This window comes from Musca autumnalis, unplaced genomic scaffold (genome assembly GCF_047663935.1).
Source record: "Musca autumnalis isolate F117 unplaced genomic scaffold, ASM4766393v1 scaffold_3, whole genome shotgun sequence".
Classification (NCBI taxonomy): domain Eukaryota; kingdom Metazoa; phylum Arthropoda; class Insecta; order Diptera; family Muscidae; genus Musca; species Musca autumnalis.
Window position 1 is genome coordinate 87223832 of NW_027411866.1, and position 20402 is coordinate 87244233.

The window sequence follows — 20402 nt, forward strand, 5'->3', positions numbered from 1 at the left end:
GAACGGAAGCTCAGTAATAGATCTATGTGCAGTGTCGCTGGATCTTTTACAGAATATACAAACGTTTACTGTTCAAAACAAAATCTGGTCAGATCACTTACCAATCACATTGCAGCTAAAAACAACACACAATGACCAACAAAATTCAGAAAAGCTGAAACTATTACCAAAACTTGTATGGAATAAGTCCAATAAAGAATGCTATAAACAGAAGCTAAATATGAATATACCCCCTTCACATCAAAGCTCGTCCTTATGCGATTTCACTACAGCAATTCTGAATTCGTATCCTACTTATACTCACAGAAAACAACCACACTTTAAAAATAAATGGTATGATAACGAATGTTTAAAAGCAAGAACGAAATCTATGCAAAAACTCAACAAGTACAGATTAACACGGGATCCTATGGATAGAGAGGCCTACGCAGCTCGAAAAAAGACGTACCAAAAATTATGTGAACAGAAACAAAGGGACTATTACCGCAGAATTGAGGCCAGGCTTGATAGCATAAACGATAGCAAAACTTGGTGGAAATTTGCTAAGGAAATAAGGCAGAAAGATAACATAATAGGATGCAATATCATGGCAGAGGAGTTAAAAGATTATTTTGATTCGCTTCTAAACCCATCCATTCAATCACCAACGGTGTTTTATGCACAAAATAAAGTACAAAATGATTTGTTGGACAGCGATTTTTCTCTAGCCGAGATACGGCAACTACTAAGAAAGCTCAAAGAAAACAAGGCACCTGGTATGGACAGAATACCATATGAGTTTTTCATTCATGCAACCCATGAATTTTTAACTTCGCTATGCAACGCATATTCAAATATATATAACGGTCACGGAGATATTGACACGTTTCGTTCAAGCATCATATTTCCAATTTACAAGAAAGGAGATCCAAACGATCCTTGTAACTATAGAGGAATTGCATTTATGAATTGTATAGCTAAGCTCATGATGGGAATGATAAATAACAGAATAACTGTTTGGCTAAATAGATACCAGATATTAAACGAATATCAAGCAGGTTTTCGCAGAGGTTACTCAACAACGGATAATATATTCAACTTGGTGTCAATCATAAACCTAAAATTAACGGAAAATAAAAAAGTTTATGCCTTTTTTGTAGATTTTAGGGCAGCATTTGATAGGGTGCCACGAAGTCTATTAATATACAAACTTTATGAAAGTGGACTCACGAACAAAATACTGAATTTTATAGAAAAAGTCTATACAGACACCAAATCGGCCATATGGACAGGAGAATCTCTCTCTTCTTTTTTTGAGACAAAATCTGGTGTAAAGCAAGGATGTTTATTATCTCCAACTTTATTCGCCTTATATCTGAATGATTTGCATAATGCGCTTGATGGTGGTTTATACATAGATGATATGAATATCAGGATATTAATGTATGCGGATGACATTGTAATCCTTGCAGATGATCCACTTATACTACAAAACATGATAAATAATCTAGCTGTATATTGTGACAAATGGGGTATGGAATTCAACAAAGATAAATCTGAGATAATGATTTTTAGAAAAGGAGGCAGAATATCAACAAGCAACAAATGGATATATAAAGGAGAAACACTTCGAATAGTAAATGAATATAAATATCTCGGAATCATATTAACTCCCAAACTGTCCTTTACAAAACACATAACTATCAAAAATGAATCAGCTAAATCTTGTCTAAATGTCACGTGGAAAAATTTTATTGGAAAGCCTAACATTTCTCTTAGCGCAAAGTGGAAAATGTTCCTAGCAGTATGCCGTTCCATACAGAGTTACGGTGCCCAAATATGGGGTAGCAACTACTTTGAAGACGTAGAAAAACTCTACAGGTATTTTATCAAACGCATATTAAGGCTACCAGATAATACTCCTAATTACATATTAGCCTTAGAGACCGGATACGAACCTGGTTATATGTATACGTATACACAACATCTAAAATATATAAATAAAGTACTTTTTGAATACCATATTAACAGACTACCACACATACTTGCCAAAAAAGCTATTGAAAGAAATGCTTCTTGGTACAAGGATTATATAGATCGCTTGAATTACCACAATATTGATTATCGAAGTGTTGGTATGGATAAAGAAAGGTGGTATAGTACATGCCAAAGATTAGTATGGGAAGTAAGGAATACGAGCTTTATACAACACATTCAAAGTTCTCAAGAAAGTCAGCATCGAATCTACAGACATCTAAATCCTCAGTTGGGTACAACATATTGCAACGACAGATATAGACAAAACCAAATATCATTTATAATGAAAGCAAGAGCTGGTATGCTCGCACTAAACTGCAACAACTTCAGTAGTGCGATTCTCTAACTCATTTTTTGAGTTAACGACAAATGTCGGTAAAATTAAAACGCAAAATTATGACTGAAAAGTATACATTATTTTTGACAACACTGTTACTGTCGATAGAACTTTACGACTACTTTTTATTGGTCGCTAACTTACCGAATATTATCGTTAATTACCGAAATTATAAGCATTTTAATTTTACCGATTTTTGTCGGTAACTTAAAAAATGTGTTAGAGAATCGCACTACAGATCAGAACCATACAATCTATGCTCTATATGCAATCTTAGTGAGATAGAAACTACACAACATTTCATGGGAAGGTGTCCCATATTTAAAAACATTAGAAAACATTATTTTAATAAATCTGTATTATCAGAAAGTGAAATAATCAAATTTTAAACGGTGGTGAAAATTATAGCTGGTCAAATTTATATTATTACATAAAAGAAGCGTTAAAATATAGACAAATGTTAATAAGCGAATACAATCATTAATATGTTTATAACACTCATTATTCCGGCAGACGGTTTTAATTTAAACCATGCTGTAAAACTTTATGTATGTAAAAACACACAACTTTGTGGATATTACTAAATGTACATATTATTATTAATTGAAAAATAAAGTTTATTGAATTGAAAAAATTGAAAAAAAAAAATTATATAATAGCAGTTTACCACTTTTACCATTTTCTGCCACTGTTACCATTTTTAAAAGTAAAGGAACAGACCACATGTGTACATTGGATTTGCACTCAATTTATCAATTAATATTTCAAACTGTTGTTTTATTGTTATTTTCACCATATTTTTGATACAAAAAATTAATTAATCATGCAATTAATCGACAATTGTTAAGAAAATGTTTTTTCCTTCCAATTTTACTTCTTGTTTCTTCGAAAAAATTAACTGCAACTGAAAATAAATAATAACTGGTTGCTGAAAAATAGCCGGTTCGTCAACTGAGATTCGCAACTTCAGTTGAAGGTTGCCATACATAAAGTAATTTTGACAGCTGACAACTCCACTCAACGATAATTGCTATCGATAATCGACCCCTTAGTTTTCAAAATGTAATAGGGTGGGGTCTACTCATGAAATTTGAAACTTCGAAATTTGCTACCATAAAATACTGTTTTATATCCTAAACGTGTAATAACAAGTAAGAAAAGCGTTAAGTTCGGTCGGGCCGAACTTTTTATACCCTCCACCACAAATTTCAGCCATTTCGGTGGATTAATGTGGCCACTACCTCCAAAATGCCGAAATTCGGAAGGTACCGTTCTATGGGGGCTATATGATGGCGTGGACCTATACCTACAAATTTCTGGGGGAAAGTTTTATACGCCTAAAGAAGACCGAATACCAAATTTCAGCCATATCGGTGTGATAATGAGGCTAAAACGTTCAAAATATCGAAAATCGGGAGATATTGTATTATGGGGGCTATATCAACACGTGGACCTATATAAACATTTTATGGTAGAAATGTTTCTTAGCCTCTGGAAACACAAAATACAAAGTTACAACCGGTTCTTTGGTCAAATGGGTCTAATACCTTCAAAATATATTAAAATGACGAGTACTTTATAAGGGGTCTTATGTGGGGACTATACCAAAACGTGGACCTATATAACCCAATGTTTTCTGGCCTCTGAAGACACAAAATACCAAATTACAATCAATTCTGTGGTCAAATGGGTCTAATACATTCAAAATATATTAAAATGACGCGTACTTTAGATGGGGCCTTATATGGGGGCTATACCAAAACGTGGACCTATATAACCCAACTTTGGTAGGAATATTTTTTGGCCTATGGAGACACAAAGTACCAAATTACAACCAATTCGGTGGTAAAATGGGCCAAATATCTTAAAAATTCCTTAAAACGACGACGCGTCACGCGTCATTTTGTATGGGGGCTATACGAAAGCGTGGACCTACATAGCCCGCTTTCAATACCAAAAGTCCTACGTAAATATAACATATTTTCCCAAAATTTCATCAACCTACGTCAATCCGTTCGGACGCTAGAGTGATTTCCACAGACGGACGGACATGGCTATATCGATGTAGAATTGCACGCTGATCAAGAATATATATACTTTGTGGGGTCTACAATGATTATTTCGAGTAGTTACAAACGTAGTGACAAACTTAATATACCCCCATCCTATGGTGGAGGGTATAAAAATGACCTACAAAAAATGGGCAATCTAGTTCACGGAGCGGATCGGTCTTTCTAGTTCCTTTTCCCAAAAGGAACTAGTTCCTAAAAGTAGTTCCATATTTCCAAATAGTTCCGACATCGATATAGTTCAACGAATTTTTCTCTTTCATCGTTCTTTTCATTCCAAATAGTTCCGAGACCGAAATAGTTCCACGAATCTGTCCCTTTCGTCGCTGTTTTTGTTTTTTTTTTGTCGGTCCAAATAGTTCCGAGACCGAAATGTTTTAATTGTTTGGTGGATGAATTGACATAAAAATAAATTGCAGCGAACAAACAGCAACAACGAAAGATCGACGTAGGCGTTAAATTGAAGGAACGAGAAAAAACGAAAGGAACTATATGAACTAAAGGAACTATATAAACGCAAGAGCTGGATATAGTTCCAGTAGTTCCTTTTTCGGAATAGTTCCTTGGATCTAGTTCGTTCCGGAACTACACAACACTACCTACAACAATTCACTTTGTCCAAGAAAATATTGAATAATGGGGTCGTTCCAAAATTTTTTTTAGGAAAAACATAAAAACATTTGGAAAATCCTCTAAAATAGAACAAACTTGGGAACAAGTTGAGTTTAGGGCCCGGTCCCGGATCTTGATGATATATATACCACAGATAGCCCTTGGGTTCCTGAATCTAACGATATAAATATTGTCTTGCACAAGTCCATACTTCCAGAGTTATGGGCCAATCACCAATGACATTTCTCATACCCATGTAAAGCCCCACGGTCCCGAATTTTTTTTTTTAATTGTATGGTTTATTCCAATTGGCCGGCCTTCGGCCGGCGATTTAAAACGTTCTCCTATGGACAGGAGCCAATTTAGGACACGGGAACAACATTTTTTTAATTTAAATTTTTTTCTTACTTTAACAAGGGAATTGTCAGAATTTCAGAGGCTCATATCTCGGGAAGTATGGAATTGTGCAACACAAAATTTATATCGTTATATTCAGGAACCCAAGGGCTATCTGTGGTATATATATCATCAAGATCCGAGACCGGGCCCTTCACTCAACTTATGCCCAAATTTGAATCAAAATGTAAATGTAAAGCATTCAGAACTCTCATAGGTAATTTTTATCAGTGTTTGAATTTGCTACTAGTCTTTCACAGCACAGCACAAGGTCTATGCTGGTGCTGTGAAAGTGACGCAGCATAGCATATAGCCACAGCATCAAAAATAAAAACGAGTGCTATTGCTATGCTGTTTTCAAAAACAAAATCGAAAACTGTTGCTGTGCTATGCTGCGAACTTAAACGTAGCATAGCACAAGGTCTATGCTGTGCTTCTGAAATCTTCACAGCACAAAGCATAGCATAGTCATCAAAATCAAAAACGAATGCTATTGCTATGCTGTTTTCAAAAATGAAAACTGTTGCTGTGCTATGCTACGAACATAAAAGTAGCATAGCACATAGCATAGTCATGAAATCGAAAAACGATTGCTGTGCTCTGCTATGCTGTAAACATTTCTACATAGCATAGTCCCAATTTACATTAGGCGAGTTTACTTGCGGCAATTGTCAGTTTGTAGGTGAGAGAGGGTGCTGAGAGGCAAAGGGTTACCATATGCCTCACCTCTCTCTCCTACAAAATGACAATTGCCGCAAGTATACTCGCCCAATGTAAATTGGGACATAGCATAATTAATGTTAACCCAGCAAACTCACTAACCCCCATTATTATAAAGCCTTCTTTGGTTATAGTTTGGATTTTTCGATCATATTTATTAGCGTTCTGGTTAAAATAATATTAAAAGGGAGCATTCAATTTCAAGGAGAACTTTCTTGGCATTAACTTATAATGAGAAAATTATATTTTTAATGTCTTCAAATTCATTTATTTTGCGTTTTCAAATACATCAAAAAGTAATACTATGTTTACATTTACGAAATCCACTCGACTTCATCTGTCAATTCCTTTGTGTATACGTCAAATGAAAACTCATCTGAAATCGATTGGATTTCATTTGACGTTTGAGCAATGGAATTGACAGTTGAAATCGAGTGGATTTCGTAAATGTAAACATAGTATAAAAGAGAACTTATAATAATTCAGTGTTGTTTATTGCTTACAAGGTACATACATACATGGTACTTTTTTCATCGATTGGATAATAAATGTGGTCTATAGAGTGATTTTGTGAAAATTCGCCTTTGGTCCTATACAATGGAGACCAATTTTAATTTTAATTTGTATTGGCGATTTTTAAAAAAAATCATTTTACAGATCACATTTATTGTCCAATCGATGAAAACAGTTTACAAGTTGCTAAACAAGTAATCCCACAAACATTTTTGATAATCGGGTCAGATTTTAATTTTTGCTATATAAAGGGCCCATGGAAACTTTGAGGCTCCAGTGGCACGTGTTAACATACTCCGACTGAGTTCAAACTCTGACAATCTTAATTTTTAACAAAACTAAAAGTTTTAGGAGGGTGCCCCATAAAAAATCCGACATCGATTTTTAAAACCACTCTAGTACATATATTAAACCAGTAAGGAAAGGATCAAAGTCGGGCGGGGCCGACTATATAATACCCTACACCACTGTGAATATGTAAAATATATATGGGAGCTAAATCCAAATCAGAACAGATTTTGATATAATTTTTCACAGTTATTTCTAGACTAAATACCGTCGCACATTCCAAATTTATTTAAAATCGGACATATATAGCGTGTTTCGTGCACCAAATTCCTTAAATCGGGCGAAAATATATATAAATCTGAACCGATTTTTACCAAAATAAATAGCGTTCGTCCTTTGGCCAAAAAAACTATCTTCCCCAATTTTCATGCGAATCGGACAATACATGCGACCTGTACTTCGTTTACAAAAATACTCAGAAAGTGATTCAATGTATATCCCTAAAAGGAACTATGGGTGTATCTCGTGTCCTTTTCATGTTACAAACTAATGCACAAAGACATAATACCCCTTACCACATGGTGGTGTAGGGTATAAAAAGGTACAAGTGGCAATAACATGCATTTAGAAACTCGAAATTCGCTTTATAAAGGACAAATGTCAACATTTCAAAAATAGTAGACTGTTGCAGGTTCTGGAACAGAGCAATAGTTGCGGTCAAAATAATAGTAGTGTGTTAAAAATATCGAATGCTATGCTGTTGATTTTGTTCATAGCACAGTACAGCAATAGTTTTCGTTTTTGTTTTCTTGACTGCGGCTGTTAACTATGCTGTTAAAATGTCCGCAGCACAGCATAGCAATAGCATTCGTATTTGTTTTTGATGACTACGCTATGCTATGTGCTTCGCAGATTTCAGAAGCACAGCATAGACCATGTGCTGTGCTACTTTTATGTTCGAAGCATAACACAGCAACAGTTTTCGATTTTGTTTTTGAAAACAGCATAGCAATAGCATACTTTTAGTGATTTCAGTGCTGTGCTGGTAGCAAATTCAAACACTGATTTTTATTACACGTTTAGGATGGAAGCAAATTTTTAACGCAGATAAAAAGCAAACAAGCATCACTTTGTTTTCTGATGCATTCGCATGTGATTTTGTTAATTTTGTAATTTAACAAAAATATATATAAATAAAATGGATGATTCGCGAATGTAAGTGTATAAGCAATAAATAATAGCGATTATGTAAAAATGTTGTTTTTATTAACAGTTGCTTTGTTCCAGAACCTGCAAGAAGCTACTATTTTTTACTACGATAGCATTTTTTCCTTTATGTTATCGGAAAAAATTGTAAAAATTAGTAGATTCTTGCAGTTCTGGAACAGACCAATTGATTATAGATGGAGATTGCGAGCAAAAAGTTGCTTCTCACAACAAGGCTGCGTAATGAACCAGATTTCTTTTTATTGTGTTTATCATTCACGCACTGTGATAAATTTAAAAAAACGTTTAAACGAAATCGTCAATGTAAACAATGTTCACAGTTGCATTTTTGAGTACAATACATGAGTGCATGGTATAAGTACCCAGCAAACCAATCGTACCGACATCGTAACGAAATCGGAACAAAATTCGGACGATACGTCCGATATCTGATCCGAAATCGTAACGATATCTTAGCGAAAGTTGTATGAAGTGGTTGACATAATTTCGGAACGAAATGTCGGAGCGACATCGGATCGATTTCGTAACGAAATCTGAAGAAAATCCTTGGGAAATTCGGAAAGGAAATTTCTTTCCGACATTCATTCCGAAATCGGTACAAAATCTGAACTATTTCCGCACCGGAAAATCGTTTAGAAATCGGAACGAAATCTGAACGACGTTGCTTCCGAAATCGTTCAGACGTGTCGGACATCCGACATTTGGTTTTCTGGGTTGTTTTGACGTTTTAGGAACAGTTGAAAGAAAAAAAATTGTACTGACTGAAAGCTTTAGCTAACCTTTCTTATTAAACCATGCATGAGTGTGCAACTTAAATATTTTAACAAAGTTTAAACAACACAAAGAAAATGACGATACGGAAGTCAGCCTTTATTTCGATAAATAAATAAATCACTTCTTACAGATGGGACATAATTTATCGACGCACAGTGCGTAATATGGGAACTTTACTCAAAAATTAAAGTACATAAAAGTAATGAGATTCTTGCTGAATTCTATTGCTAAGTATCCCATGACTAATGCCTCATATTCAGTTTTGCAATTTACCCCGCGAAACAACTAGAAATTCACTTAATTGCACTATTGTTTTACAATATTTATTTTCTTAAAAAATTGCTTCTAGCTTTGCTTATGTAATATAGTGATACAAACAAATTGCACGTTAGTTGACTATAGTTTTTGTTGCTGTTATATTTCTCGACATTTTTTGATTATTTGGCGTTTATAGATTAGTAATATCTAATTTAGTTTGGTTGCTATTCGTTCCCCAAAAATGTGCTTTTTTAAAAGTCTACTAAATTATTTTTTATAAGTTTTGGAAGTTTTTTAATGTATTGTGGTGAATTGCAGAATAAATCGAAAATTTTCTGAGATGTAAGATACTTTTCTATAGACAAACCAAAAATTAGCTGCAGGTTCGCGCAGGTTTGCGAGATATGCGACTTTTTCAGAAAGTCATTGGAATATTCATATATCTATATTTTTTTGATAGAAGAACAGGCATTAGACTTCAATGTTGGTTTCGTTTATCCCAAAATGGGTCCACCAATATTAAGAAATGTTGCTTTTGATAGTTTTATGACTATTCTGCCAAATTTCATTCACATTTTATAGAAACAAATGGTCAAATTTGAGCATAGTTGCGCCAGATGCTTTAAGGTGATATACATAAGACAAACATATCCTGAATCAAAACGTTCAATTTGTAAAATTTATATTATATCAATGACACTATTGGCCTGTTCCCGTACTTTATAAAGTGGTGAAAGTCGTAATCGATTTTCATATAAATTTTGTGTACGGGAACGAAAAATGTGTAAAAGTGGTAAAAATTGTAAAAACTTTTTAGTTCTGGAACAGAGCTTATACTAAAAATAAAAAATCTCGAAAACATTTTTTTTTCATTAACGTATGTGGATGCTTGGGGGAGGGGCCAAAGCAAGGATTTCTGATCTGAATTGTTTTCTACCTACGGAGAACATAACATTCCAAAATGCAAACAAATAGATTGGTAAATGTGCTTGGAATCTTTAAAATATGTTATATTGGGCGGTACCTATACGCGAACAGATATTGGCAATATTTTGTACATATGTTCTCCATCCACTGAAACCCCAATATACCAACTTGCAGCAAAATCGGTTGAAAAATGAACCTAATACGTAAAAATGGTCACCACCGATATTGGGCTATAGGAAACCGCAGGTCTATGTGGCCCATATTTATACACATACGACGCTCAACTACAAGAAACATTTTTGGAAAATTTTAGTAACCTACGTTCTTCACATTAAAAGTTATTAGTAAAGTTCCAATAAAGTGCCCGTATTTCGCACTGTGCGACGTTCAGAAGGTAATTTAAATTGAACAAAATTTTGTAGGAAAAATTAAGTAATTGTAATTGGGCGTCGAATGACGAATAGAGAGCGAACTACCGTTGCACTATAGGTAAAAAGACGATTTTGCAACTTTAAATAATAATAGTTTTTTAGTTGGCATTGAAAAAAGAACATGTCCCATTTATGAAAATAAATTAAATTAAAAAATTTATTAATATGAATATTATTCAAAATAGCGTCATTATCGCGGTTTAAATTGCGGTCAAAGTGAGAATTTCGAAGAAGAATTTAAAAAAATATATATTGTAAGGCATATTTCAATGTATTTAAAATCGCGGAAAAATAAACCAAATACAAATATATGTAAAATGGAATAGATTGGCAATTGCGAGAGGAATTTATTTAATATATAATATAGCTTAAACAATTTGGGTAGCGACCAAAAAACACAAAAAGTCAGAAAAATATTTTATTTTTCTTAAACTCACTTTATATAGCCTTATACTAACTAAATTGGCCGTGTTTGACCGTGAATTTGCCACCTAGAACACATTACTGAAAGTCTTCTGCAATGGTATTACTAGGTTTCAAAACCCGATTTTGCCCGTTTTTTGATATTTATGAGATTTATTAGCTTACTTCTCAATAAAATAGTCATAAAATTGTGGAAGTTTAGTTTGAGGAAGTAAGTAATAAATGTAAAAAATATTGTTGTTTACAATGTCATTGCAAGTAAAATAAATAATGGCGACAATTGTTCGGTATATCCGTGGTTTTCTATAAGCGGTGCGGCAGTAGTATGCTTTATTTTATCTCTCTATTACATATTAATCATTGACAAGGTTTAAAGGAGTACTAAACTCGGCTTTATTAACATATATTCAAAAAATATACAAAACTGTAGTAACAATTAGTTGGAAAATCTAATCGCGGGGACAAAATTTGTGTTACTACCGTGATCGTTTTCATCAGTTTGTTGTGTATAAGAAAACTAATGAAAATGGCATTGGAAAAAATAGCTTTGTTCGTTATATAAGTAGTCGCTTATAACCGTTGTTCCTTATATCCGAATTGATCTGTAAAAATCTTTGTTTTATCTCACTTTTACACATAAATAATTTAAAAAGTTAAAAAATCCTTTAATTCCGCTGTTATTAATTTTTGTTTCAAAAACAGTGCAAATTACCTATAGTGCATACCAACATGGCATAACTTATACATTGTGCCATGATTAGAGAATTGCGATATTTTCAACTCACCAAACATGGCCTAAAAGGAAACAACACACTTAGGTATATAAAAAACATACACTGTCATAAAAAATTAAAAATTATAAAAATAGCAAAAATTTGGATTTTTCATATTATAGCAAACCACTGTTGGTCAATTTTTGAATAACATCTGGCAATAAAATTGAATAAAAATGGTCATCGGGAAATGATTCGACTTGTTTGCATTTAATGATGGTACCATGAGGTATTAATTCTTCGAGCTTGGTAACAATTTCTTCATTGCAAGTCTCAGGTAAGCCTAAAAATAAAGATACAATTAAGATTTAGTACATTTCATATCGTATCAGCATTATGCATTATTTTTATATTATATATTTTTATAATATTATATCTGCAGAAATACCTTATTATTCTTTTTACCTCATCACATAATTACCTGTGAGTAAAGTAATAATTCAAAATATATGTACATATATCCAAAAATCATAGTTCATTGTCATATTCGATAATAAAGTTAAAGTCGAGGATTGAAGTTAATAGATGTTGCTTCAACATGTTTAAAACAATTGCAAAACTACATAACGGTACATTGAAAAGTTGCGAATTCATGTAGACATACATATAAGAAAACACATTTCTTCAGTAGTGGGATTCTCTACGCATTTTTTGGTTATCGACAAAAATAGTTAAAATTAGGACTGCATGTCATCTTAGAATCCTTATTGTCTTGGGGCGTTGGCTACAAAACCTTGAACTTCATCAAATCATTTCTAACAGGACGTCATTTTCGAGTTAGAATTAACAATTTCTTCTCTGAGCAATACACAATGGATAATGGTATTCCACAGGGATCTCCACTCTCTGTAATGCTATTCCAAATAGCCTTTAACCAAATAAGTGATATCAACCAACATCCAAAAATATATCATTGTCTTTACGCCGATGACTTATACATTTTAAATTCTAACAAGGATAATACCACTACCAACAATCTGTTCTCCAACATAATAACTGACATCAACACATGGTCCAAGACATCCGGTGCCAAAATATCTTTCTCAAAGTCTTCAATTCTTCACATTTGTCGAAAGCACAACTGTCTTCCCACAGACATATCGGGAAATGGATTTATATATCTTACGTTAATAAACTCAAAATTCTGGGCATTGTATTCCAAAAAAATTATCGGTGGAATGAACACATCCTAAAATTGAAGAAAGACCTAATACCGAGGTCCAACATCATCAAATACCTTTCATCAAAAAGTTTTGTCCACGTAAATACTCTGACATACTTAGTAAAGACATTGGTTTTAAGTAAAATTGACTACGGTTTGTACTTATTCGGCAATAGCCCCAATTCAACACTAAAACAAATAAAATCTGTATACCATGACAGCATCAGAGCAAGTTTGTACGCGTACAGAACGACACCCATAACTACATTGCTTATAGAATCTGGTTTACCCTCTCTCGAAGACAGATACCAAGAGTCTATAAATCTGTTATTGCCGAAAATTCTGTCTTCCAAATCCTTGATTATCGACGCAGATGTATCAAAAATTATGAAGGCGAAAAGAAAACCCAAAACACCATCAGCCATTTATTACTCTCTTACAAATAACGTACTCAATTTTAAAGATAAACTGTCTTCTAACAAAATAAAAAGTCCCACTTGGTGTTTTTCAGACAAAGCTTGCGACATATCCCTCAGTACTCTAGGCAAGAGTACAACTCAAAATGAAACATACTGTCAACATTTTCTTAATTTTTTTCTAACATTCTGATTTGCAGTTCCTATACACTGACGCATCGAAAACAAACACAGTATCATCATATGCCGTAGTTGATGCTGAAGGCAACGTTTTAAAGACCAAAAAACTCATGGACTTTGCATCCATCTTCACAGCTGAGGCTGCAGGGATAATTGAAGTCATCAACTTCGCAACATCAACAAAACGTAAAACAGTTATTTGTTCTGATAGTTTATCAGTAATAAAAGCAGTTTCTAATCTATCAAATATTAAATGGACTTCAGTTAACACAATTAGAGATGCATTATCTGAAAAAAAAACAACATTAAATTATATTGGACGCCTGGGCATGTTGGCATTAAAGGAAATGGTTACGCGGATGAAGCGGCTAAGAATGCATGTACAGCGCCTCTAGTGTATGACACAATTACAGAGAAAATTGATTTGAGAACTCATATTAAAACTGAGCTCCTCGATATTAGAGCAAACAAATTAGCTCTATTTAGACATAACCATTACAATCATGTCAATCCTAAATGTATCAAGCCCATTTATCCCACATATGTGGACAAAAAGAAGATAAGATTATTCTCCAGACTACGTATGGGACATACTATATCCACGCATCAACATCTTATCCACAAGGCCATTAACAATACTTGCCGGAAGTGTGGAAGTATCTGTACAGTAGAGCACATCTTACAGAATTGCAACCAACTTTCCCATCATTACCACACATATCTTAACAACCGAGGACTGGATATCCTGAAATCTCCAACACCTGCCAACATTGAAGCAATTTATAATTTCATATCAAAATCCAATTTTATAATCTAAACTAATTATATCGTAACTTTTAACTATTACAAGCTCTAGCTGATGGCCACAGTAGCCAATGCTAAATCTTGCTTTACTAACTATGTATTTACTACATTGTTAATAATAAATAAATGAAAATTCTTATAATTTCGGCAATTGACGATATTGTTCGGTATGTTAACGACCAATAAAAAGTAGTCGCAAAGTTCCACCGATAGCAACAGTGATGTCAACTTTTATTTGAACTTTTAATTCATTATTTTGCGTTTTAATTTGGCCCATTTTTGTCTTTACCCAAAAAATGCTCTAGAGAATCCCACTACAGTTTAGATATTATATTAAGAATGTCGATTTCCAGTAGTGCGAGATGCTCTAAGTCATTTTTTGAGTTACCGACAATTGACGGTAAAATTAAAATGCTTTTAATTCCGGTCGATGTTTTCGGTAAGTTAACGACGAATAAAAAGTAGTCGTAAAGTTCTACCGATAACAAGAGTGTTATCAACTTTTATTTTAACTTTTCATTCATAATTTTGCATTTAAATTTACCTATTTTTGATATTACCTATTTTTGTCGGTAACTCAAAAATGTGTTAGAGAATCGCACTACAGATCTACTGTATGTATTTTGCACAACTAGAGTACAATAGTTCGATATGTGCTTCGCAGCACACTACACCACAACAATCCCACGGCAGCGGGTTCTTACGTACCGGATTGACCCGAAACCAAAAGTGTTTCGGCCAGCGGCTGCCAACCCAGCATTATATGCTGCTACAACAACAACAACAGCAATAACTTTTGTTTTTGAAGCAAACAATTGCCGTAATATCAACGCTGTCCAGGTAAGTAAATTCAACGGAATTGTTAGCGTTTATTAACATATGTAAGTATCTTTAGCGCGCAACAAACAAATGGATAGCAAATATAATCATACTTATTTTATTACACTATTTTAAACCTCCATTTTTATCTCTTAAACTTACCTTTAATTTCACAATCGGATGTATAGATTGGATAAGTAAACTGTGTTGGATACCGTCGAATATCATCAATATGAACCATGGATACATTACCATAATCGATAAAAAGTACTGTGGGATATCCATCTCCAACCACTTCCAAGCATCGGCCTCGATACCAAAGGCCATCTTTATTATATTTTACAATACATAGTTCATCTTGTCTATAAAGTGGAAAAATTCCATAACTATTTATCAGTATATTTTACAACAAATTGTATTTACCTTGGAGCATATCCCTCTTGGGGTATACTTTCTACATATTTTTGCAAATCTCTTCGGAATTTGTGAATTTCTACAGCAAATGCCTTTGTGGTACATGAAATACATCCAGTATTCATTGATGAATTGTCCATAACAACTAATTCGACATTCTCACCACTGGGTAACTTTTTTTGCTCGAGGTACTATGGATATTTAAAGGAAAAAAACAGACATTAGCGAATTCCTTTATTTATTACAAGTTTAAATACACTACGTTTTATTTACATTGGTTTACTTATACTTTCTTCATTAAAACAACTTACATCTATGTAGCATATTTCATTAGTTGAGAGAGGTTCTGTTGGCTTGGATAACTTAATAATCATTTTGTTCAAGTTTTGTTCTGTTGTTTCATCGATAAGTTCTACTTGATAGACGCCTTTATCATTTAAGAAGTCCTCTGGTTTATATTTCACATAAACATTAATGCCATTAAGATAGGAGTACATAAAATTTCTAATCTCCTCTGTCATATAACAATCGGGAACATTTTTAAGAATTACTGGTAACGCATGTCTTGGCTTTTCAGCAAATTCGATTGGGGCTTCATACAAATCCTCTAATCGCAAGCTATCCAAATTGCCATAATCCATATAGTTAACAAATATTTTTTCAGGATTTTCAGCATTTAAAACCAGAGCACGATTATATTGATCACCAAATTTAGCAATAACCACATTGCCACATTTTGGTTGCAGTTTTAGTGGCTTCAATTTATTTCCCAAAGCCTGAATACCATCAATTGTTTTGAAATAACTCATATTATCTTCATAAGTTTTTGATCGTATAAAAGCTACATTTGTTTTACTTATAGCGGTTATTGTAACAATGTTTCCACTTCTGGGAAGTTGAGGTGTAGAATCATTTACTGAAGAGCCCTTATATGGGGAATTCGATGATTCTGAACTCTCGTTTTTACTTCTATTTAATTGGTTGACTGCATCGGAAGATTCTTTTTTAAGCTTCAAAGCTATTTCCCGAAGACTCCTAAGGGAAAACATGTTAGGGAGTAAATATAAACATAATCTTAGTATATTATAAAATATGTATGTATTTATTGAACCTTTCACTTACTTTGGTTTTCCACACATGTAACGATGTGTCTGCCAATCATTTTTCTGGCAATTTACACTGCAATAATACACTGAGCAACGGCTACAAATTGTATCACATTCACGTTCACATATATTGCACTTTCCAATTTGAGAGGGCTTTTCAAATCCATCTATTTTGTTAACATATTTCCCGGTAGATGGTGAAAATGTACCTGATGATTCCTTATGTTTTTTTGCTACAAAATCCCTGATATTCTGTGGCATTCTGTCCATAATAAATACAATTTACAAAACTGTAAATGGTACAACGTATTTTAACAACTTACCGTATATATGAACGGCCTGTTTGGTAATTAAATTTACTGTGTTTTATTGATTCGCATAATCCTTCACGTTCCAACTGGTGGGCGTCATTGTTAAAAATGTCAGCTGAATAGCCGTTACACTTGTCTACTTCAACCTGCCGGCTTTGTTCAATTACCGGTCGGGGAAGTTGCTTATTTGAAACTCTATATGTGCGGTTCTGGTAATCTATACCTGTTGTGCGTGGAGCTACTGGAGCGGTGTTGTTTTCGTTGTTGTATTCCATTGGTGTTACAGATTTCTTGTGTTTTCCTACAAACACTTGGAATCCGTAGTTATTATTTTCCAAAGCACGAAATGTTGCCTCCATATCGCTGAATGAACAAAAAAAAAGAGAAAATTTAAAAATTAATCGACTTTATACCAATGATGAACACGAAGAGAGCAGTTGTATGGTGAATGGTACGAAAACGTAAAGGCGAGTGATCATCTTGTTCATCTTTGCTTTATTCCTATAAAATAAAGTTATTTTTCATTTTACGTAAAGTACTAGACAGACATGATTTGCGGCGCCAGTGTGGTCCGCGAATACATAACATAAACAACCCATCCCAGCAAAATAAATTGGAAGTAGTGCAATGTAGACTAGTTCTTTCACGGCATGTTTTGATGCAGTTCAAACGGAGTCGTGAAAGAGGCACTCCATTCCTTAAATGGAGAGCGGACGAAACAAACTCAGTTGCGATTGAATTTAATGAAGAAATTTCATAATCTATGTTAATGTAATCAAGTTCTTATTATTCTTGTTTTACACAAACTATAAATTCTTTTATTATTTTGGAATAGCCTGCAATGGCTTGCATTTTTATTGCATCTTTGAACTGCATAAAAACACATTCCGAAGAGTGCCTTTAAATACAATCCAAAGCACTGCATCAAAACACGTGCTTTGGATGCAAATTGGAGTGCACCCTATTCTACCCTAAAGGGTTAGTTAAAATGGATTCCAAAGGGATAATTAAAATACAGTGCCGAAGGGTTAGTTAGTCTACATAATATTGTCTATAGGCCTCAAATGTACTCTGTAGCTAACATGAAGAGTGTGAGAATAGTACAAAAAGCATTCAATATCTCTGTTAGATACGTATATTCAGTTGACCTTTTCTGTCAAAAATTTCCTTTGAGCTTTTTTTTGAAATTCTGTAAGACATTTTTTGATTTACCGACAAAAATCGGTAAAATTAAAACGCAAAATCATGAATGAAAAGTATCAATAAAAGTTGACAACACGGCATAAGATGAATGTAGTGGCTGGACTCAGAAAATTCTGAAATCTTGTCCACAGGTAGGTCTTGGAATGCTGATTACGCCAATATATAAATCATGTGCGGGAAGCCCTTATTTCCCGAGATAAAGGCTTCGAAAATTCCGAAAAAACCATATGATTTTTGACAAAAAATAATTTTGAAAAAAATTATGATCGCGTTAGCCCTGCTTAGTATCTGTCCATAGGAGAAAGTCTTAAATCCCGGCCGAAGGCCGGCTATTTTCCACAAAAAATTAATTTTTGAAAACTTTCTGTGCAAAAAGTTCCAAATCCAGCCACTACATTCAACTTGCTCCGACAACACTATTGATATCGGTAGGATTTAGCGAAAACTTTATTTTGGTTGTTAGCTTACCGAAAAATTTCGTTAATTACTGAAATTATAAGCATTTTAATGCCAACGATTTATGTCGGTAACTCGAAAAATGTGTTACAGAATTCCACTACAGAGATCACATTTTCATCGGTGACAAAAAAAGTAATATCCCGTACTTCAGCAATATAAAAATTCACTACAAGTGTTGCGATAAAGTTCAAACATTGATATGAGAGAAGTTTCCCTTGATATTTGATCTTCAGGAATTTTGCAAACATTTTGGTGTATTTTTAACGTATGCAAGAAATAAGTGTCAAGAAAACCAAATTTCAAGTCGTGCAAGTCGTGTTTTTGCAAACATTTTGTGGTCTAACTGTAACTGTTTTGCAAAATTAATAAACATGTACTTACGCCACTGTCGCAAAATCAACAAAGAAATAATCGCACTTCTGGCTGTCCCTTACAGACGTCACTGTTCCATGCTTTGAACATATATTCCTCAATGCTGCCTTACTCATTTTAGGTGGCATATTTTTGAATAGCAAGTATGGCGTGACAGCCTCTTTCGAGGGAGTCGCATTTCCATTGTTATATTTGTTGTTAGCCAATTGCAAAGACGTATCAAGGTTTGCTCCCGGTCCTGTGGAATATTGATTGAATTCCACACTCTTGTAATCCTTTACCATTGGATTCCATTGTTCAAAATCTTCGTTTATTGCTTCATCAGCCATTGTGAAATAAATATCAACGCTAAATGGATTTTAATAATATATAAACAAATCTCACAATAAAATGCCGCTAGCGAAGGGTTCACTAACATTGAATTTCTTAATCGATTACCGATAATTGGAAAGGTGTTGCCATGTTATGTTAAAATATTAGTTGTGCCCATGGTATAAGTAAAGAGGTAGATTTAAATGAAAACAATCTTTAGAACCCTTGTTATTTCCTGAATTCGTCCGTGTTTAGACACACAAATTTCTCGGGAAAGTAAATTCAGTTTTTAGGCAATAGGGGGTAGGAAAGAGTATTGAGGAGCTCTTTCCTCTCCGCTCTCACCCAAAAAACTCAATTTACTTTCCCGAGAAATTTGTGTGTCTAAACACAGACTTCCTAAAACGTCAAAATTAGTAAACACAAAAGCTCTGTTCCTTTACGTGCCTGTGGTTGCCATTTCTTACCATTTTTAACCTGCAAAGTGTTCCTTTACTTTAAAAAGCATACAATTTATATGAGACCAGTTCACCACTTTTACCATTTTTTGCCACTGTTACCATTTTTAAAAGTAAAGGAACAGACCAACAAATGCTCTGTTCGTCCCGGTCCACACTAGCGTGAATTTCATTTAAAAATTTCATGAAATTAGGCGTTCTTATATCGAATTCCCCACTACAGCAATTTTATGATTTTACTCTACTATGGAAGTCGATCTAGAAACGCATAATTTCATGCAATGAAATCACTCTAGTGTGGACCGGGACTTCCAGAACCTGCAAGAAGCTACTATTTTTAGCTACGATAGCATTTTTTCCTTTATGTTATCGGAAAAAATAGTAAAAATTAGTAGATTCTTACAGTCCTGGAACAGACCAAAAAGCAACATGTGGGTTTTTTTACAATACCATATTGAGAATTTTATAAAAAACGCGAAAAATGAATAAAGTTTCAATGTTTTTCCACATAAGTCCTGGTCCACACTAGAGTGATTTCATTGAAAAAATTGCATGAAATTATGCGTTTCTAAATCGACCTCCATAGTTAAGTAAAGTCATAAAATTGCTATAGTTGGGAATT

General features: G+C 33.8%; 1 protein-coding gene and 1 pseudogene across 1 annotated transcript; one reads left to right on the forward strand and one right to left on the reverse strand.

Annotated features, from left to right (window-relative positions):
* Positions 1-11271: 11271 nt before the first annotated feature.
* Positions 11272-19449, reverse strand: vret (vreteno). Its single transcript, XM_073972448.1, has 7 exons — positions 19020-19449; positions 16989-17339; positions 16682-16927; positions 15871-16594; positions 15569-15750; positions 15308-15507; positions 11272-12047 (listed from the first exon to the last, which is right to left on the reverse strand). Exons 1-7 carry the CDS (start codon positions 19337-19339, stop codon positions 11881-11883), a joined length of 2190 nt encoding a protein of 729 aa, XP_073828549.1. The 5' UTR covers positions 19340-19449; the 3' UTR covers positions 11272-11880.
* Positions 12175-14486, forward strand: LOC141399600 (uncharacterized; annotated as a pseudogene).
* Positions 19450-20402: the final 953 nt, after the last annotated feature.